Source organism: Macaca nemestrina, chromosome 3 (assembly GCF_043159975.1).
Source record: "Macaca nemestrina isolate mMacNem1 chromosome 3, mMacNem.hap1, whole genome shotgun sequence".
Taxonomy (NCBI): Eukaryota; Metazoa; Chordata; class Mammalia; order Primates; family Cercopithecidae; genus Macaca; species Macaca nemestrina.
In genome coordinates, this window is record NC_092127.1 from 22489837 (window position 1) to 22508789 (window position 18953).

The window sequence follows — 18953 nt, forward strand, 5'->3', positions numbered from 1 at the left end:
TCTGTTTGTATAATTCAATAAGGGGTGCATACTAAAAAAAAGATTAAACATAATCCAGCCATAACCGAATACCCAAAATGAGAAAGGCAATTGACACACATCAATACTAAGGTGAAATCAGTTGTTTGAATTAGCTGACAAAGGTTATTGAAGCGTTAAAATGCTTCTTCAACAAACACTTACAAATTCTCCTTAATAATGAAAAAGAGTAAGAAATATTAGCGAACAAATAGAAAAATATAAAAAGAACCAGGTGGAAATATGGAAATTATAGAACTGAAAAATATAATAACTGAAATAAAAACCTCACTAAATGGTAGGGTAAAGTTGACCGGGCATAGAATCTGTGAACTTGAAAATCAGTAAACACATCAACTGAATTTACTTAAAAAGTACAGAATCTCAGTGACCTGTGAACCAACAACAAAAGAACTAACATTCATTTATTGGAGTCAAAGAAGAGGACTCAGAAAAAAATGCTGACAAGGTACCTGGAAAAATATAATGGGTAAATACAGTGAGACACAGAACTACTAATTCAGGAAATGAGTTAACACCAAATGAATACACTACCCACATATTCTAAGCTTCTGAAAACTAAGAACAAAGCAAAACATCTTGAAATTGTCTGCAGAGAGAGATTGTGTTACACAGGGAATAACAATTCACATGACAGTGGATTTCACATTTGAAACAGAAACCATGGAGCATAAAAGAAAAGAGTGCATCATTTTCCAAGTGTTAAAATAAAAGTACTGTCACCCATGAATTATATATCTGGTGAAACTATCATTCAGGAATGAAGAAGAAATATAGACAGTCTCGGATGAAAGAAAACTAAAAGCAAGAATCAGTGGCAAACTTACTTTTGAAGTATGGCTAAAGGAAGTTTTCTAAAGAAAAAGAAAATGATAACCAAAAAAAGTCTTAGACCTTTCCTAAAGGAAATAAGAACATTAACATGGGTAAAAAGTTGGGTAAATAAAATAGTATTTTTCTTATAAGTTAAATGATATTTGATGGTTGAAGCAAAAATTATAACGCCATTTAAATTTGGTGCCTCATGTATGTAGAGAAAATATTCAAGGTAACGAATGAAGGTAAGGTCTTTTAAGCTTTGTTCAAAGAGGTAAAACCTCAATATGAGAAGTTAAGCACGTATATTTTCTTGTCTAAAATAACTAAGATCTTTGGTCATAAGATAAATCTCAACCAATTTAAAGGAATTGAATCATACTGAATATGTTCTCTGACCATTTGGAAAAAACTAGAAAGTAATAATAAAAAAATATACAAATCTCCAAACATTTGGAAATTGAACAACACATTTCTAAACAGCCTATATGTCAAAGAAGAATTCTGAAAGAAAACCAAAAATACATTGAACTGAATAAAAATGAACACGAAATACATAAAAATATGTCAGGTGAAACTAAAGCAGTACAGAGGGGAAATTTCTTCCATAAAATGCTTATAATTAGGAAAAAAATTTCCAAAATTAGTAATCTAATTTCCTACCTTAAGACATTAAGAAAAAGAGAGCAAAATAACCCCAGACAAGCAGAAGGAAGAAAATAATAAAAATTTTTTTAATTTAATAAAATTGAAACCAGGAATGTAGTAGGTTGATGCAAAAGAAATCAGGTTTTTGTCATTAAACGTCATTAAAGGTAATGGGAAAAACTGCAGTCACTTTTGCACCAAGTTTACTAATAGAGAAAATCAATAAAACAAAAAGTTAATTTTTCAAAAAAATTACAAAAATCATAAACCTCTAGCAAGACCAACAAAAGTGGAATGAAGAAACAAATCACCAATATTGGTAATAAAACATGCACTATTACTACAGATCCTGCAACCACAAGAAAGATATGAAGAGAATGGTACAAATAACTTTACACTCGTAAGTTCAAAGACTTGGAAGAAATGAATCAGTTCCTCTAAATCCACCCACTACCAAGTCAAGATGAAATATATAATCTGAATAGTTCCTATACCAAGTAAAAAATTAAATTTGTTGTTAAAAACTCCTTTAAAAAGTCAAGAAAAATACCTCGATTCAGAGTACAACCTGAGCTAAATTGAGCTGTGTCATTCTTGATTGCAACCCAGAGCTTGATTAGAAGAGTAAATCTTTTAAATTATTGCTGCTTGTTTAAAAATTTTTGAGTAAAAATATTTTACTTATATATAAAAAAAAGAAGAGCTTGCATTATTGATCTATGTTATCCCATGTGTATTTACTTCTAAAAAGTAAGAAGAATTTGCTTGATTCTCAGGGGAATTCTCTGAGCATCAATGAGCACTGGAAAGTTTTTCATGCAGCTAAGTGAGGCATATTAGATGGAAAAACACTGCAAAAAATATATTTTAAGAGAGATTTTCTTTTTGCCTCGAATTTTCACTTAGTGTTATACACTCTATATGTGTCTATATGTTAATGTTTTAGGTAAGGAAAAACAATATTATTGTGAACATCATGTTATTTCACATCTCTCTGATTTTACCCACCTTCCTCCCTCCACAACACATGTTATTTTTACCACTCTTTTCCTATTAAGTCTTATTTTTCAAGGTTCACGTCTTGTCTCCTAAATGACCCCTTTCTTTGCTCCCACAGTATCCCCTGCAGGTCTCTGGCAGAAATCTATTACATTTGCCATCTTTGATCCTACCACTGGTGAACCAATGCTCTAATCTTCTGTTCTTTGAAGAACTAGTCCCTCTCAGACTTAAAAATCATATATTTGGTAGAGACTGCTTCCTATCACTGCTTGAGTGTTGGGTTGTCACTGTCCACTTCTCATCGTCTTTGCCACCAGGGATTAGTTTAGGGTTGGACTTGTAACCAGATGAAAACCAATAGGATACAAGGTCAGAACTGTTAAAGCTTCCAAGGTGAAGGAACTCTTATTTTCTTGCGAATGAATTTTGGAAAAATAATCTCTCCCTTTTCCATAATGTGAGATTTGTAAGTGCTGTGCCATTGTTTAAGGGACCTGAATTTGGAGGGTTGAAGTTTCATGTTATAAAGTCCATTGATTGAACTGGCATATGATGGAGCAGCTCACTAGCTTTGTTTGAGCTGTTTGAGGTCAAGCCTACCTCTCAACTTTTTATTTATATATGACAGTACATTCAGATTTCAGTGCCCTCATTAATTCAGGAAGAAACCTGCTCCATATATTATCTATCTTCACTCATCATACGCCAATTAAATTATTAACTTATGTGTTTTTGCTCACAAGTGTGAGAGATCATGTAGCAACTTAGCCACATTTTTTATCCCTACTTTGAAGCTTATTGTGTAACATTTAGAGACAATCAATAGGCATATTCAAAAATTGTTTCATATTTTAGTTTAATTTTTAAACTAAAATTAAACTAATGCCTGTTAAAGCCTGTTAACATCCTATTCCTTCTTTACTTTCACTTATCTTGTAGAAAACAGGATGCTTGGCATGTTACGTATGGACAGTAATCATAATCTTATACTCCTTCTTCACATTAAGGGAACTCTCCATTTACCCAAGAGGACAGAAATAAGTGGCATGAATTTGCAATAGCACTTGGGATAGTTTTTATCCTCTGAAAATAGTTAACCCATGATAATTTAACAGAGAATGATATATAATGCCCGTTTTGCACTAGTCAGCTAAAAATAAACAAACAACAACAACTTACAAAGATAAACATAATAGGTTCTTTGTAGATCTTGACTACAGAAACTCTATGGCCATTTTAGAACAATATACCTTACTCGACCAAGCAGAATTCTGAGTCAGAGAATAAACTGGGTCCACATATATTTTATATTAAGATCATTAAATTAATAAATATGCAGTTTTAACAAAAATTTAAGAACACATTGGTATAAGTCTCAAGAACTGAGGTATTTTTAGAAATCTTTTCACCTGCAAATTTTTAAATTTAATAGCCTTAATATAAGAATGTGTGTCTTTCTGTGCATGGGCATACAGGGAAATTATTTTTAAAATATTCTTAAACATTTTATTTTATCCTTTTTTGTGTCAGTGCCTCATAGCCCTCATGAAAATTTAAGTATTTATAATTAATGCTCATTGAAATTTTCAAAAAGTCTTTATTTTACAAAGTCAAAACATATATCTCAATTGAAAGAAAACACAAATTTTAATTGCCTTATTGGTCACTTTACTATCATCTCCTTAGTAATCAATTAATTCAATCAGATTCACTCTATGGTTTAAATGTTGAAAAATACCTTTTTAAGAATTATAGTAATTGAACTACTACAGCTGTTAAAGCCTGTTTATCTACGGAACATTTTAGATTAAGTTAAATCACAAGAGGACCTGTTTATCAAATTAGGCACCTAGTATCTTCCAAGTTTGCTTCAGTGGGTTCATCTCTAAAAACAAAGACACAAACAAACAACAGCAAAAGTCTGTTAACATCCTATTCTAGAAATTTCTTTCTGGTTTTGTTTGTTTGTTTTTTATTTCCTCAATGCAAATATTAGTAATGCTGCTACTTTCTATTAAATTAAGAACACATGATTTTTAAGACTTACACGGCTTCAGTAAATACAATTCCAAAACGAAGATATAGAGTGTTCCTTCTTGACATCATTTTATGACATATTTAATTTACTCCTGAGTTTTTAATACCCAGGGGTTTTGCTTCATTTTTTTTTTTCCCTTTTTTCTATGCTTAATTTAAGCTCATAGATGGATTTGGTATAAGGCGCCACTCTAGATGGTTGACTTTTACAAATCAGGTATTGTTTCCCTAGCCTTATAATGAAATGTTTCAGAAATGGCCAAATTTTGTTTTTAGGTTAACTTATATATATCATTAAACTACAGCTTTGGGTGAAGTCAGACACTTGGAATTCCCTTAATGCACATGTCTCCTTACCTTCCACCAGCTGGGAAGGTAATGGGAAGCATGTATTCCCCCAGGGAAGACAAACAACATTTGCTTGATTGGCAAACACTTTTGCAATAAGGAGAGAGAGGCAGTCTTGGTTAATTCCCTTCTCAGCCAACCAGTCGGATTGCCTGCTGGGCTACTGGCTTGATGCTGCTGAGATGAAAGATTCTAGTGGACAGGGTCATCATTTGAGTCAGGGACTAGGGTGTTCATTATACAAGTGGAGCTGCTTCTGCCTAGCTTAGCAATCTCCCCGATGTTGCCATTCTCTCTTTTCCTGCCTTTAATTATAGATGAGTCCTAGCTCTTACTGAAATAGAGATAGATAAATAAATATGCAACAGGTGGAGAAGGAAAGATATGGGGGCAGAAGAATTAAAGAACATAAACAGATGATGATTCAGAGATATTTCTACATAGAGAAAAAATATCTAGAAACAATGTAGCTTGATCATTTTCCAGAACTTTCCTTTGCACTTACTAGCTTTGGGATCTTAGGCAGGTAGTGAAGGCTAAAAGGTATCATGAGTGTAAATTGCCTGGCTCTGCGTCTGGCACATGGAAGATGTGCAATAAATTGGACCTTTCCTGCATATCCTCGTGTTGGTTACAGATAGCGGAGTAGCATGCTTTCATAATTGTTGGGAAAAAAATAACCTATGAAAGACAACTCTGCGTGTGTGTGCACATTCGTGCACATGCTTGTATGTGCACGCATTTAAAAAAATGGAGTTATATGAAGGTCTTAATAGATCCAACCTCAAAGCCGGTTAGAAATGGACCAGCTGTCATTATATATGCTTAGCATTTTTCTTTCTAGAGCTGTGGCATGTCTGAAAATGAGGTTAAGGAAACCTACAGAAGAAATAAATTTAATTAAAATAATAGCTATCAAAATGTTGTTTACATCTTTGATGATAGATGTTTGTGGATTGATTTACTGAATATTTAGTAGAGAAAGAACTAAAGGGACAAGTACACAAATATGAAGGCAAAGTACAATCCAGCAGTGGCCCCAGCATTGGCTCTTCATAATGTATCTAAACTATGATTCTGCATCGGGGGCAGAGTGACAACAAAAGGGAATGCTGGGAATCTGAAGACCTGTGTCTTGCTCTGAGTTCCAATTTTGTAAATCATGATCAGAAAAATAAAATCAAGTCCCAGTCCCTGGCACCAGTGTCTCACTTTACCCACCTCATATACTGCACCCCACTTTCTGCTTTTTTGGCTTCCCCAGTTTCTTAGACTGGCTCTCCATCAAACTGGGAAGCAGTCAGTGAAGTATTTCCTGTCTACTCACCTATCTTGACTTGCAAGGCTCCTGACTACTCTTCCAATATCTTACCTCCCTCCTAATCCTCTTCCCTGATTATTCTCTGCTGTGTTTTGCTCTCAGCAAGTTTTCAATGAATCCCCACTGAGGTGATAACTGGTAACCAAGGTGTTAACTGAAGTGTGAATTCTCCTAGGATTATTTAAACCTTGAAAGCAGACTGTTTGAGGACCAAAATGTTGATATATAGAGAAATTGACAGAAAGCTTTCCCTGTGATTAGTAACATCACAACATCACACCTACTAGACTTTGACTCTCACTACTAACATGCCCACTTAGCCTAGACAATGGCAATGGCTTGGAAAGAGAAGCTTAAGGAGCTCTAGGAGGAGTGAGGGTCACTGGACCACACCAGGTCAACACAAATACACTGTAGACAGGCTCACTCTGCCTCTTTCGACTTTAGAATTTGAAACTTGCAATTTGCCAGTAAATCCTACTCTATCTTGAGATCTGGAGTTTAAAACCCTATCAAAGGCATTTCTCCCAAGATGCATTCAACTGTCATTGTTTGTTTTTCAACAAATTTCACAACTTGGAGACACCCCTGTGGAGCTGCAGCATGGGAAGCTGCCAGTGAAAGCTAGATGTGAAAACATGCTATGAACATTGGTGAGTCAGCCACAAAATAGATGTATTTGCAGGGGGGCGGGAAATGCGGTATAAACATACTATATGTGCTTCCGTAAATCTAAAGGTGACCATGTTGGCCTTACATGATAGCAATTATTGAGCTAAAATGTACAGCAGATGCTAAAGGGTATGAGTGTTACAGCATCATTCCTCATCAAATATTTTGTAGCTAATAGCAACAATCTTTTTTAAAGGTAAGTTACAAAGGTTAGAAGGTCATTTTTACTCTTAAAATTACTGACTTCTGCCAAGTATCAGTTTCTTGTAAGAAACAATTTCTGTGCTTTCCCTATTAGACTTAAATTTAGAAATAATGAGGTTTTAAAACATGATGAGAAATTCTTATTAAGAATAAAGTGTTTCTTCAAATTTTGAGGTAGAGAGCTAAGGATGAGAGTGTGGGAGGTCTAAGGACCAGGGGTCAGGAAAAGGTGATAGAGGAGAATGGACCACCTACTATTGTCTTAATAAATTTACCAAACAGGAATTTAAATATGTAAACTACATGGTAATAACCCTCTGAACAGGCGAAAATAAATATCTTTGAAGAATTAGCACACATCTATATTCTTAAAGTTTCCTGACATTTGTTTGTGTCAATTAGGGCTCCCATGAATTGCAGTAGTAAGTTCTGCGTTTTGTCTCCACTGATTTCATTCATCACTGTAGAAATGGGGGGAACTGAGAAAAATATCTTTTTCTGAGTTAAAAATAGTAGTAGAAATTTCTTGCCTATATAAATATTACACATCTATTTCCTACCATACATATTATACATTTATTTTGAAATATACATTAAAAAACAGCAATTAGTATTAATCATTGAGTTTGGTTGTGTTTTAATATAGATTGCAAAATGTTAGACAAGATTGATATGGAATATGTGTACTGCTGCTATTTGAAGAGCTTCTGAAGTTTTGGAGGCTACAAGAAATTTTCAAAGGTCATAGCTTTGGGAGATGTAGTTTTCGCTGAAATCTCTAATAATTCAAATAGAGATTCATAATGTTATTGCAGTCTATTGGCTTGCAGACATTTCTTGATTTATGTGTAATATTCACTTCACCTAAATTCTCTAAGTATGAGAGATTCTCTGTATCAGATTTTCTCTACAGGGGGCTAATTGCCGATTTCCTTCCAGTTTATTTAGAATATGTAGAAAAGACATGGAAAGCCAAGTATTTTGTCATAAATGGAAATTCGGAATACAAAACTGGTAAACTGGTGTTCAGGCTTCAAAACTCTCTTCTTATTTTGCAGGAGGGAGACAGTAGGCTTTTGAAGTTTCTGATTCGGGTTCTACGTTCTAAAACACAAGTTGCCAGGGAGTTTTTATAAAGGGAAAAATGCAGCTAGAGTATGTGGGAGATATAGGTGTTCTCAAACGCCCTACCTGGTTATGCTTCTTCTTAAAAAAAAAAAAAAAAAAAAAGAAAAGAAAAGAAAGAAAGAAAAAAAGAAAGAAACTGCAACCTTTAACATTAAAGTTTGTTTTCGGTAATAATCCGGAAGCTCACAGCAAACTTTAAATTTTCTGAAATTAAACAGATCTCCCAAGACCTTGTGGATAGATGGCCTTTCTTTAGGGAGGAGCTGAGTCCAGGAGCTTTACAGGGTAGGAAGTCCAGGTATTCTTATTTGTTGATGCATAAAGTTGTCCTCAGATCTCATTTCTCACGTCTGCCTGACAACCCTGGAAATTGTGGAGCAGAGGCAACTGCGAGAGATAGTACGCTTTGTGTTAAATCCAGGAGCAGAGAATGAGCAGGCTCTCTCGCGAACATGAGAACCTCTTCTGGAGGGGAGAGGTTACAAAGCAGATAAGGATTCCTAAGCTAGGAGCTAACTCGTACTCTGGCTCCAGCCAAGCGTCGTATCCGGAGCCAACTGCAGCTGGAGGTGGAAGAGGAAAAAAAAAACGGAGGTCGAGGAGGGAGGGGGAACGGAGGGGAGTAAGCTGGAGATCCGCGCGCGAAGGGAGGGTGGAGATGGGGGGAGCGCGCCGGGCGCAGGGAGCTGAGTGGACGGCTCGAGACGGCGGCGCGTGCAGCAGCTCCAGAAAGCAGCGAGTTGGCAGAGCAGGGCTGCATTTCCAGCAGGAGCTGCGAGCACAGTGCTGGCTCACAACAAGGTGATGTGCCAGGAAGCGGTTTTTTTGCCCGCTCGGGCTGCTGCGGCTGGGGCTTGCTTCCTTATACCCACCTCTTCTCCTCTGGGTCTGCGTGTGTGTGAGTGCCCGGCTTTTGGGGGTAAAGCCTGCGGGGAGGGGACACGCTTGCCTCTGCTTGTCTCCTCCTCCCTCTACCCCCGTCGTTGCTAATGCATGTTTTCCAGGGTCGCCCCTGGCTTCGTACCCCTTATTTGACACTGACATCCCCCCCACCCCCGTTGTGTCTCCTCTCCCAGATGCTCAAGGTGTCAGCCGTACTGTGTGTGTGTGCAGCCGCTTGGTGCAGTCAGTCTCTCGCAGCAGCCGCGGCGGTGGCTGCAGCCGGGGGGCGGTCGGACGGCGGTAATTTTCTGGATGATAAACAATGGCTCACCACAATCTCTCAGTATGACAAGGAAGTCGGACAGTGGAACAAATTCCGAGACGTAAGTGCCGCGCACCCCCATCCCCGGGCACACGCGCGCGCTGCTCCGTGGCGGGGGCCGCGGTGGCCGGGTGTGGGTGGGGAGTGGGCTCCGTTTTCTGGGGAGAGGGATTTAGGGAAGTGCGGCGGCGCAGGGCTGCTGGAGAAGTTCACAGTTCCGCTGCCCCCTGCCAGCTGGTTCAAGGGCTTGCTTCTTGGATGCACAAGAGTTCAGGTCTCACAAGGTTCCCACTCTTCCTCCCCCACCCTGCTCTTCCCTGTGCCCCTTCCCGGCCCACAAAGGTTAGAAAGTGCTGGCTCTACCCTCTCAACTTTTGAATGGTGTTTCTGGCACGGGTAAACACAACAGATGTGCCTTTGCGATGTATCGCTACTAAAGTAACTAGGATCGATCCCGTCGCTAATGGTCCATTAAGGAATTTGAGGGAGGAGGTAGGAAGATGTAAGATTTATAAATGCCCGCTCTCCAAGAGTGGGAGGATGTTTGGCGGCACCAGTAGGGACTCGTTGAACTGCTCCCGATTACATAAAATTGTCGATCAAATTTGTGCTTCAACATGACTTTAATCCAGAACATGTTTGCAATGTATTTGATTACGTTTTATTCCAAAATGAATCACTGCCTTGAAATCTGCGGGAAGGGGATGCGAGGGCGGGAGGGTTGCAGGTGACAGCGATGAAAGAGTTAAACCATAGACTCCCCTGGGGAGTTTTCAAAAGGGTTATTAAGAGGGAGCCAGGTTTAGACACTTGAAGCCAGTGGCCATGACTTGCCAGTCATTTTTTTTTTCTCACCTGATCTGAATGGAGCCCAGTAAGAGCTGCTCACGTACAGAGCGCAATATGACTGGAAGCCTTGAACTCAGTTGTCCCAGTGAGGAGGCCGCCCAGATGGCTGAATAACCACCACCCCAGCCCACCCTTTAAAGCACAGAACGCATGAACTGGAGCAAGCCTGATTCCCAGACACATTGCCAATACTTACCGTGACATTTGAGAGAATTTCTCGTGGAGTACATCTGCACTGCACTACGTGGAGATGAGTTAACTTCTTTCATCAGCTCTGATTCGGTCACCATTTGGGAAAATAAATGGGAGCCTAGGCTAGATTTCATCCTGCCTCCTCTAACCCATTCTCTCAACCTCTCCATGAAGTAGCTGACAAGCCAAACCTAGCAGACGGATTCCTGAAGGAACACAAATTTGATTGAGAATATTTAATGGAGAACTTTGCCTACATACTTTATGAACAAAGTTTAAGCATATAAGGGGTATGCCCTTATAAAAACATACCCCTTGCATATTTGTTTTAAGTTTACACTAATATTGAGTACAAGCAAAAACGATAGCAAGTGAGATATTCCTAAACCTAAAGAGAATTTGTTTATCACGCCCTCATTTGGCAAAAAAAAAAAAATTGAACATTTTATCAGTATTTGAACAGTGTTTGACATTATGACATTTCATTATTTAATGGCTGCTTTAAAATCTTTTAGAAATGAATTTTTGAAAGACCTCTCAACAATGGGATATGTTTAGTAGATAATACTGGTTGCATGCTGTTTTCTATTTGTTTTGGGGTGTGTTTTTTAGTTCTGCTGGATAGTGATAAAATCAACTACACAAGATTCCTTGCTGGCAGAATTGTAAGAGTATTACTATCTTCAACGAGAGCAGAGATAAAAGCTTTCTTCTCTAAAATGTATTTTAATTGTTGAATAACTTGGTCTTCTCTTTATTCAAATTACTTTATTGAATTATTGAGTGGCTTAGGCAGTTTGTGAATGTGTTTGATTTAAACTATTGAGACAAGCTGAGTTGCCTACTAGAGGCTGAGTTGCCTACTAAATATGCTAGAATTTATGGAGTCAATTTCTATAGAGACAGAATATTTTATTGCTATATCATTTTCAGGTATTGCTCTATGATCTCAAGGAAAAAGTTCATCAAAATTGTACATAAAATTTTCAAAGGATTTAGTGATACATTTTATGCAAATATCTGTTTTGAAGTATATGCAATACCTAAAAATATAATTCTGATTTATTGGAAAAACTTTCGTCAGGTTTTAGTGTTACCATTTTAGTAAGACAGTTACGGTTATGTAAAGATGACTTCTGCAGGGAATGGAGCAGATAAATGCTATCATTTTTTAATCCTTGAACCACCTGTTGCTTATTATTAACATGATAAAATGTATGCTGACAGTGTGGTTTCTCAAATAATAATTCCGAATGCATAATATAGAATCCTTATCTGCACCATCCACCCCACTGCTATTTATGCATATTCTTTCCCTTTTGGGGAATCATTAGCTTAATAATCTTTTCTGTAGCTCTCAGGATGTTATTTTTCAGTTGGTTTTCAGCTAGAAGCACGTGGCGATAAGACATTACTTGAAATAATACTGTACTGCATGAATCTACCTTTAAATGTTCTGTATGAGCATTCATATCGCAAATAATGATTTATGTACTCACTTTATATGAGGGCAAAGAAACATGGAATTCTGAACCTCTTATTTGAGAAACAATTTAACTGAAGTACTTTTGTTTTGTGCTTTTTTCCCATAAAATATAATTAATTTTATTTATAAAAAAGCCTTGGGAAGCACCAGCATAATTATTCCTTGGATTAATCCTTATGATTATTTTTTTCCTCCTGACTGTTTTACATAATCAGCACTGTTTTACAAGTAACTCCTTAATGAAAGTTTGAACTGTTCCTTCTTTTGAAATACATTTGAAAACTATCTTAAATAATATTTAAAAATACAATTTAGCATTATATTTTAATTGAATAATTTTAAAAATAAATGCTACTCTTTATATATTTTATTTGTAATATAAATATGTAAATATAGTTGATTTACAATAAAGCTTTAGGAACAAAGAGAGTGGATAGAGTTACGTGAGAGTAGGTGAGCATAAGAAGTACTGCCATTGAGGCTCATTATCTGTTTCCTCAATATAAATGCTAGAGAAGCAATGAAAGCAAAGACAAGCTTTCAATGAGTAGGTATTAACACAGGAGAAACAAGCTTATAATGAGTAGGTATTAACATAGGAGAAACCTCCAGTATTTTTGACTACCCTATGCTAGCAACGTCTGTTGAATAAAGTACCTTTGTTGTCCTTTTGAAGGACTCTTGGAGTGTAGGACCCTTAATGCTATAGGCATAAAGAGCTTTCACTGTTTTGAAAATTATTAATTTATGTGGTTATTAGTATACAAATTCTGATAAAGATTTTAATATCTATGTTTTAGGAAAGCATAAAAGTTTCACTTAATCTAAAGAAATAGAAAAGTCAACACATTTAAACCTAAGTACAGTAGATAGAACCAGCATGCTTTACTTAGGTTATACTTATGGGATTTTAAAATAAAATAAAATAAAATAAAAACTCTCTCGACAATAGTATATATTCAGTAGATATACTGGTTACATGCTTTTTTTTTTTTTTTTTTTTGGTGGGGGGCTCTGTTGTTAGTGACAAAATTAAGTATACAAGATTCCTCGGTGGAAAAATTGTGGGGCTACCATTACTTTCTCCCAGAGCAGGAGTAAAGGATTCATACATCCCATTCTTGTGAATATATTAGGATAATTGGAAATCAGGATCATTATGAGGAAACTGAATTATTAGCTCAAGTGGCTTACGTATTGCATATTTCAAATATTTGCATTTTATAGTTTAATTAAACCATACCCTTTATCATGTAATAAATGAGTATGGAATTTGGAACCAGTGAATTAATTAGTAATGCATGGTATAATAACATTATCAAAATTATTATTGATTTCATTGAAATACATGCAGCAATTAGGAATGATAGAAAAAGATAAAATATGAGAAGCCCTCAAATATTGTATTTAGGAATCAATATAATAAAAACTTAGAAAAAAGAGGAATGATGGCCATGCTAATTTTTAAGTAACTCATATAATAAAAACAGGATTGTACCCTTTTAATGGAAATTCAAATAGTTCTAGATTAAATTAAATTTGTTTTTCAATAAAAATACCTGGGCCTCATTTTGAACTTTTTGTTTTAAGGAATGGTTACCATTAGTGTTATAGAAACCATAATCAACTTCAGTTTACATTTATTCCTTAAGTGATGTTTAATATACTTTAGATATATTTAATGCAATAAGAAAGTTCTACAATTTAACTTTACAAATTTAACCTTAATGTAAGCTAAAGGACATGCAGAATATTGAGAAAATATAAAATACAGGCTGACATGTCTCAGAGGCACTCAAATTATAAGTTAACTTTTAAAAAATACCTGATTTGGGGGTGTTGAATAGTAGGTAGAACATTCTTAATTTGTTTTTTCTTTTTATTTGCCTTTTTCATCAAAGGTGAGGTTCTTAAGTGCACAGATTATTTAAGAGATAATGGATGATGGTAAGGGATATTTCCTAGCACTTAGTGGGCTACAGAGGAGTAAAGATTCCCGAGGGTCTATCAACTTCTGCTGTTGTTAGAAAGTAAATACAACCATGTGTTTCTATGTCTACTCCAAATAAAGTATTCTATGGCTGTACAGGTCATTAAAATTCAAACAATGAGAATCTTTAAGGAATGCTCTCTCAGTACTTTGTTTAGGTTTATGATGTGCCCTGGTTATATTTCTTGAGTTACTGGCATACTCTTACCATTGAGGGATCCTCCTTTCTGGCAACAAAGTTTTACCATTATACATTTCAACAATATGTATCAAAAATAAAGTTAAAGATTTATTAATAATTTGGACATATTTAATAAAGTGAACTACTCTTCTCTCTGTTTAAGAATGCTTTCTCCATAATGGATATCCAATTCTTATGAAAATGTACATTTTCAGTGTTTCTCACTATGAAGCAACATTTGTAACTGTAGTAATAATTACCTACATTTCACTATAGTTGAGAACATAGGCATTTCTTGGGAATTCTTCCCAGTTAATTGAGTGCATTATCATGAGTGTTTTTCTCTCTTTCTTTTGCTTTTTTGGTGATTATGAACACTGTGTTTAGTTCTTAAAAGCTTGTGAATATAGTGTATATACATTTGCAGATCAGAGCTGGTGAAGACTGTAGCACGCAGTAATCTTTTATTGGACTGTTGTTCATATTGTTTAAATCATGGGGAGATTTAATGGAGAGAGGCAATTGACCTCTTAAGAGAAGCAATAAGCAATCTTGGACAATTCTGGGGCCAGTGAGTAACTACAGCAGCAAGAGGCTAGGCTCTGGCAGCATCCTGACTCTTGTTTTTGTCATCAGGATCCCCAGTTAAGCCATGATCATAGTACAAACTCCACACTCCTATTTTTTTAAACCTGCTACTACAACCACTACCCTGCTTGCGAGTCAGGATTTAAGTTTGGTTTTGTCATCAGGTATCACATGATGGAGGAAGGCAGGTCAGAGAATGTCTGCTGATCTGCTTGTTTCTGGAGGGAATCTTAGCTAGAGCTGGTATCACATTATCAGATTCTCTCAGGAGGTATGAATTGATCACAAAACTTTAGTCGATTTTCCATGGGTTCATCCTAACAGAAATTATAGAGAAGCAAGCCATACTTTTAACTCTCTGGCTCTCAAAACTTCCAATCAATGACGAAAAGTGTAACTAAGTGTAAAAGTGAAAGTAAGAGAAACAAATGACTCTGTCTCTGTATGTTGTCTATGTTTATATGTATTTATGTGTGTAGATTCATACATAAATGTATATCTATATATATGTGTTATATGTGTGTATGTCAAATTGATAACAGGTTAAATAATCTGAATACAGAGGCAATTATATATTGTGCTATAGGTTTTTTGTATGCACCATATATGTCTATAGTTATTACACATAACATGTTGAGTAGAAAGCCAACATCCATCTACCCACCCCCAAAATGTTAAGATATGTTAGGTTTCTTTGTTTTTTTTTTTTTCCTGGTTAGGTTTTCCGCATCTTATAACTTGAGATGATTTCATTTACTGTTACATGTGTGGACACAGTGTGCTTTTCTGCTTCTTACAGCTTGTTTGGGATTATATATTTAAACTTTTTAGCTAGATATACAAAAGGAACATCGTGTACTGCTATAGAGCATTTATTTTGCTACTCTGACAGTAAGACTTTGGGGTTGGATGCTTTTAGATCTTATGATTGTGACTCAGAGTGACATTGTATGTTCTTATACAACTTTAGTTTTCAGGATCTGGGTCATAATTTTATTTCATTTTATGTACTTATTTTTAAAGACTGATCTTTGACTTCTATAAATACTATCCAAGTTCTATAAGCTCCTGGAGTATTTATATGTCTTTTTTTATTTATGAAAATCATTTCATCTTTTCCACTCTTTCTACTTCTTCTAGTTTACAGATTTGGACACCCCATTACACTGTGAACTCCCTATAGCTACAGACTGTAGTCTCCCTTCCTCTCCACAATCCTATAATTCACCTAGCATTACCACAATAATTGTCTCAGAGTTATCACTAGAAAATATGTATTAAATGAGATGACATTATATTCAAAATACATTGTCAACTGAAAAATCCTTACCTAAAGGTTTTTTAGAGCTGTGTTGCCTTTTATTGGCCAGTTCAATTTCTGACCACTTCAAGGCCAGTTTTGTAATTTAAGTAAAAATTCAATTTTTATAAAATATAAAGTTGTAAGTATTAAACCACATTAGTCCTATAAGTTCCAAAACATGCCAAAATAGAAATGCCATGTCCAAGCTGTCGTGTCCAGTTTTAGAATGGTCAACAGTAGATGACAATGACATGCATCATGGTGCTCCCTCAGCCAGTTGGTTCAATTCTTTTTTCCATAGTTTCTCTTTGACAACATAATTGTGTTGCTCTAACATCTTTAAATATTTTTGCTGCCTAATAGATAATATCAAGCACTAGTGTCTTCCCTTTCTTCTTCAACTACTGAACTTCAATTAATGGTTGTATCGGTAAATCCAGATACTTTACCGACAGTTCAGATTTATTTCTTTCTCTTCCACCTCACTTACAACTGCCAATGCATTGGTTAGAGAGAGGTTAAGTTCCTGCAGAAAGGAGACCCTGAATCAGAGTACCCGAGTAATGATAGAATTCTGTTTCGCAAGCATGAGACCGTCAAGAAGTGGGTGTCCAGGCCTGCGCTTTCAGGGTTACTCCCTCAAGCAAGCTTCTCTATTAATGGCCATTTCCTATCTAACAGGAGGCGTTTAATAGAAAATCTAGGACAATCACCTTGTGCCAGAATTCACCTGAAAGTCATCACACATTACTTCTACTTGTATCCCACAGGCCTGAACTTCGTTACATGTCAACACCTAGCTATAAGGGATACTGGGAAATTTAGTCTTTAATAGGAATCATCAACCCTAAAAGAAAGCAAGCAATACTCAACACTCAGAGAAAATGTTGGTAACTATGGATCTGATTATGCTCTTTCAATCATCTAAACATCTCTTGAAAATATTCTCAGTCTCCACCCCTGTGTCCTCTGATGGGAATTTTGTTTTATCATTGCCTGTCAGTTGTTTTCCTCCCTAATCAATCTTTCTTCCAAATTCCATATTATCCCACTATCCTCTTAGCCATGATGGACATGCTTGAGTCGTGCTTGCTTGGTCAAAACTACAACACCTAGTACCTACTGTTCTAGTTGTAGGAGTTTGGCGGTAAGTAGTAGTGTGCTAATTTCTAAAAGGAAATTTCAAAGGTCAAAACCAAAGCAGAGTATTCAAAAAGCTATCATGTTAAGGAGAGCCTGAATCTACATACCAAGACTGTTTTCCTTTAGTGAAATCATTTAGCATGACTTCTGCGAAATCTTTTTTGAGCTGTAGATCTTTGGTCCTGGGCCTGGAATTCCCTGCGTTAAGGCATTAATGGTGATTGGTGGGCAAGAATCAGAATTTACTTCTCACATCTCTTAAAGAACAGGATACTCTCTTGCTGTTACTGGTGTATTTCCTTGGATGCAGAAAAAGGAAGGTACCACTAATACAAACAACGTTTTGCTGAAAAATACTAGCAGTGACACCCTTGCCAGGTTCATGCAGCTCTTAGGCTTGAAAGCAAAGAAAACAATCTTTTTGGTTCTACTATCTCTGGGACAGTTAGGAAACTAAAACTGCAGCAAATTGGATTTGCCAGAATTCCCATACAGGCTTTACTCTTTAGATTTTTTTTTTTTCTTGACATAGGAGATTACTGGCAATTAGAATGCCTGAACTTCTTAACTGAATCATAAACAGAGATGGTGAATTGCACTTTCTATCAGATTTTGTGCTTTGGAATGATCCTTGATTTTTCCATCTTCATACTTGCTAAAGAAAAACGTTCATATTTATTTATCATTTTTCATATATATTAGTGGCATGATTATATTGCAAGGGATGATTATATAATTTTGCTTAATATGTTACCTACACATAATTAAATTAATAATAGTAATAATATGGTATGCAAATATGTAACGTAAAAGGGTAGGTAAAAAGTCTTCATACAGTTATTTTCCCCTTACAGTCATGTCATTTCTCCCAAAGGACTGATGCTTTCCCTAATATTCTTCCACCAGAAGTCATCTGGCCTTCAATTTTCTGCTCACAAGCTCCTTCCTTTATCGAGGAAATAATGGTCTGAATCAGAAACGTTGTCTCCGACCTCCGAATATATATTGCAGATTTTTCTATTTAGATTTTAAGAATAATGGCCTAATAAAAATTTTTATTCCCTCCTTCAGGAATAGCACCATTATATTTCATTAGTTCATTTATTAGTTTTAAAAGCATCATGTTGAATAAGTAATAATAATCTTAAGAATCTGTATGAGGTAGATTCTTTCTGTTTTTATATGTGGCTTGTATGTTTTGGATACTGTTAAGCCATATTATCACTCTTATTGTAAAACAGAGATAATTAAATTCAGTATTCTGTTTTCATAGCTGTTTGATTAGAAAAGTTATTGATTATTTAAATTGTGCCATTTCAATATAGAAAAGACAGTTTTGGACGGGTGTGGTGGCTCATGCCTCTAATACCAGCACTTTAGGAGGCCAAGGCAGGTGGATCTCGAGGTCAGGAGATCGAGTCCATCCTGGCCAACAAGGTGAAACCCTGTCTCTTCTAAATACACAAAAATTAGCTGAGTGTGATGGTACGTGCCTGTAATCCCAGCTACTCCAGAGGCTGAGGCAAGGGAATCGCTTGAACCAGGGAGTCAGAGGTTGCAGTGAGCTGAGATCATGCCCCTGCACTCCAGCCTAGCAATAGAGCAAGACTAGGTCTCAAAAAAAGAAAAAAAAAAAAATAATAAGAAAGTTTAAATACCATTTTTATTGCGTTTATGTGTAAAATATGTGTGTGTATATATATATATTTTGTTAGGTTTGAACATTTGATAGCTTGGTTTACTATTAACATAATTAGCAAAGGAACTTACATTTGGTGTACATGGCTATTTGATACAATCAA

At 36.0% G+C, this 18953-nt stretch overlaps 1 protein-coding gene across 2 annotated transcripts in view; it reads left to right on the plus strand.

Annotated features, from left to right (window-relative positions):
* Positions 1–8906: 8906 nt before the first annotated feature.
* LOC105466712 (SPARC (osteonectin), cwcv and kazal like domains proteoglycan 3) overlaps positions 8907–18953 on the plus strand; it is a 483715-nt gene continuing 473668 nt past the window's right edge. The window contains exons 1-2 of one of the 2 annotated variants that reach the window (XM_011715825.3): positions 8907–9016; positions 9292–9480. In XM_011715825.3, coding sequence (XP_011714127.1) covers positions 9292–9480 — 189 coding nt within the window. In that variant the 5' untranslated portion in view covers positions 8907–9016. Of the gene's footprint in view, positions 9017–9096; positions 9114–9291; positions 9481–18953 lie in introns of those variants that run through there. The other variant, XM_011715826.2, reaches the window with a different exon arrangement.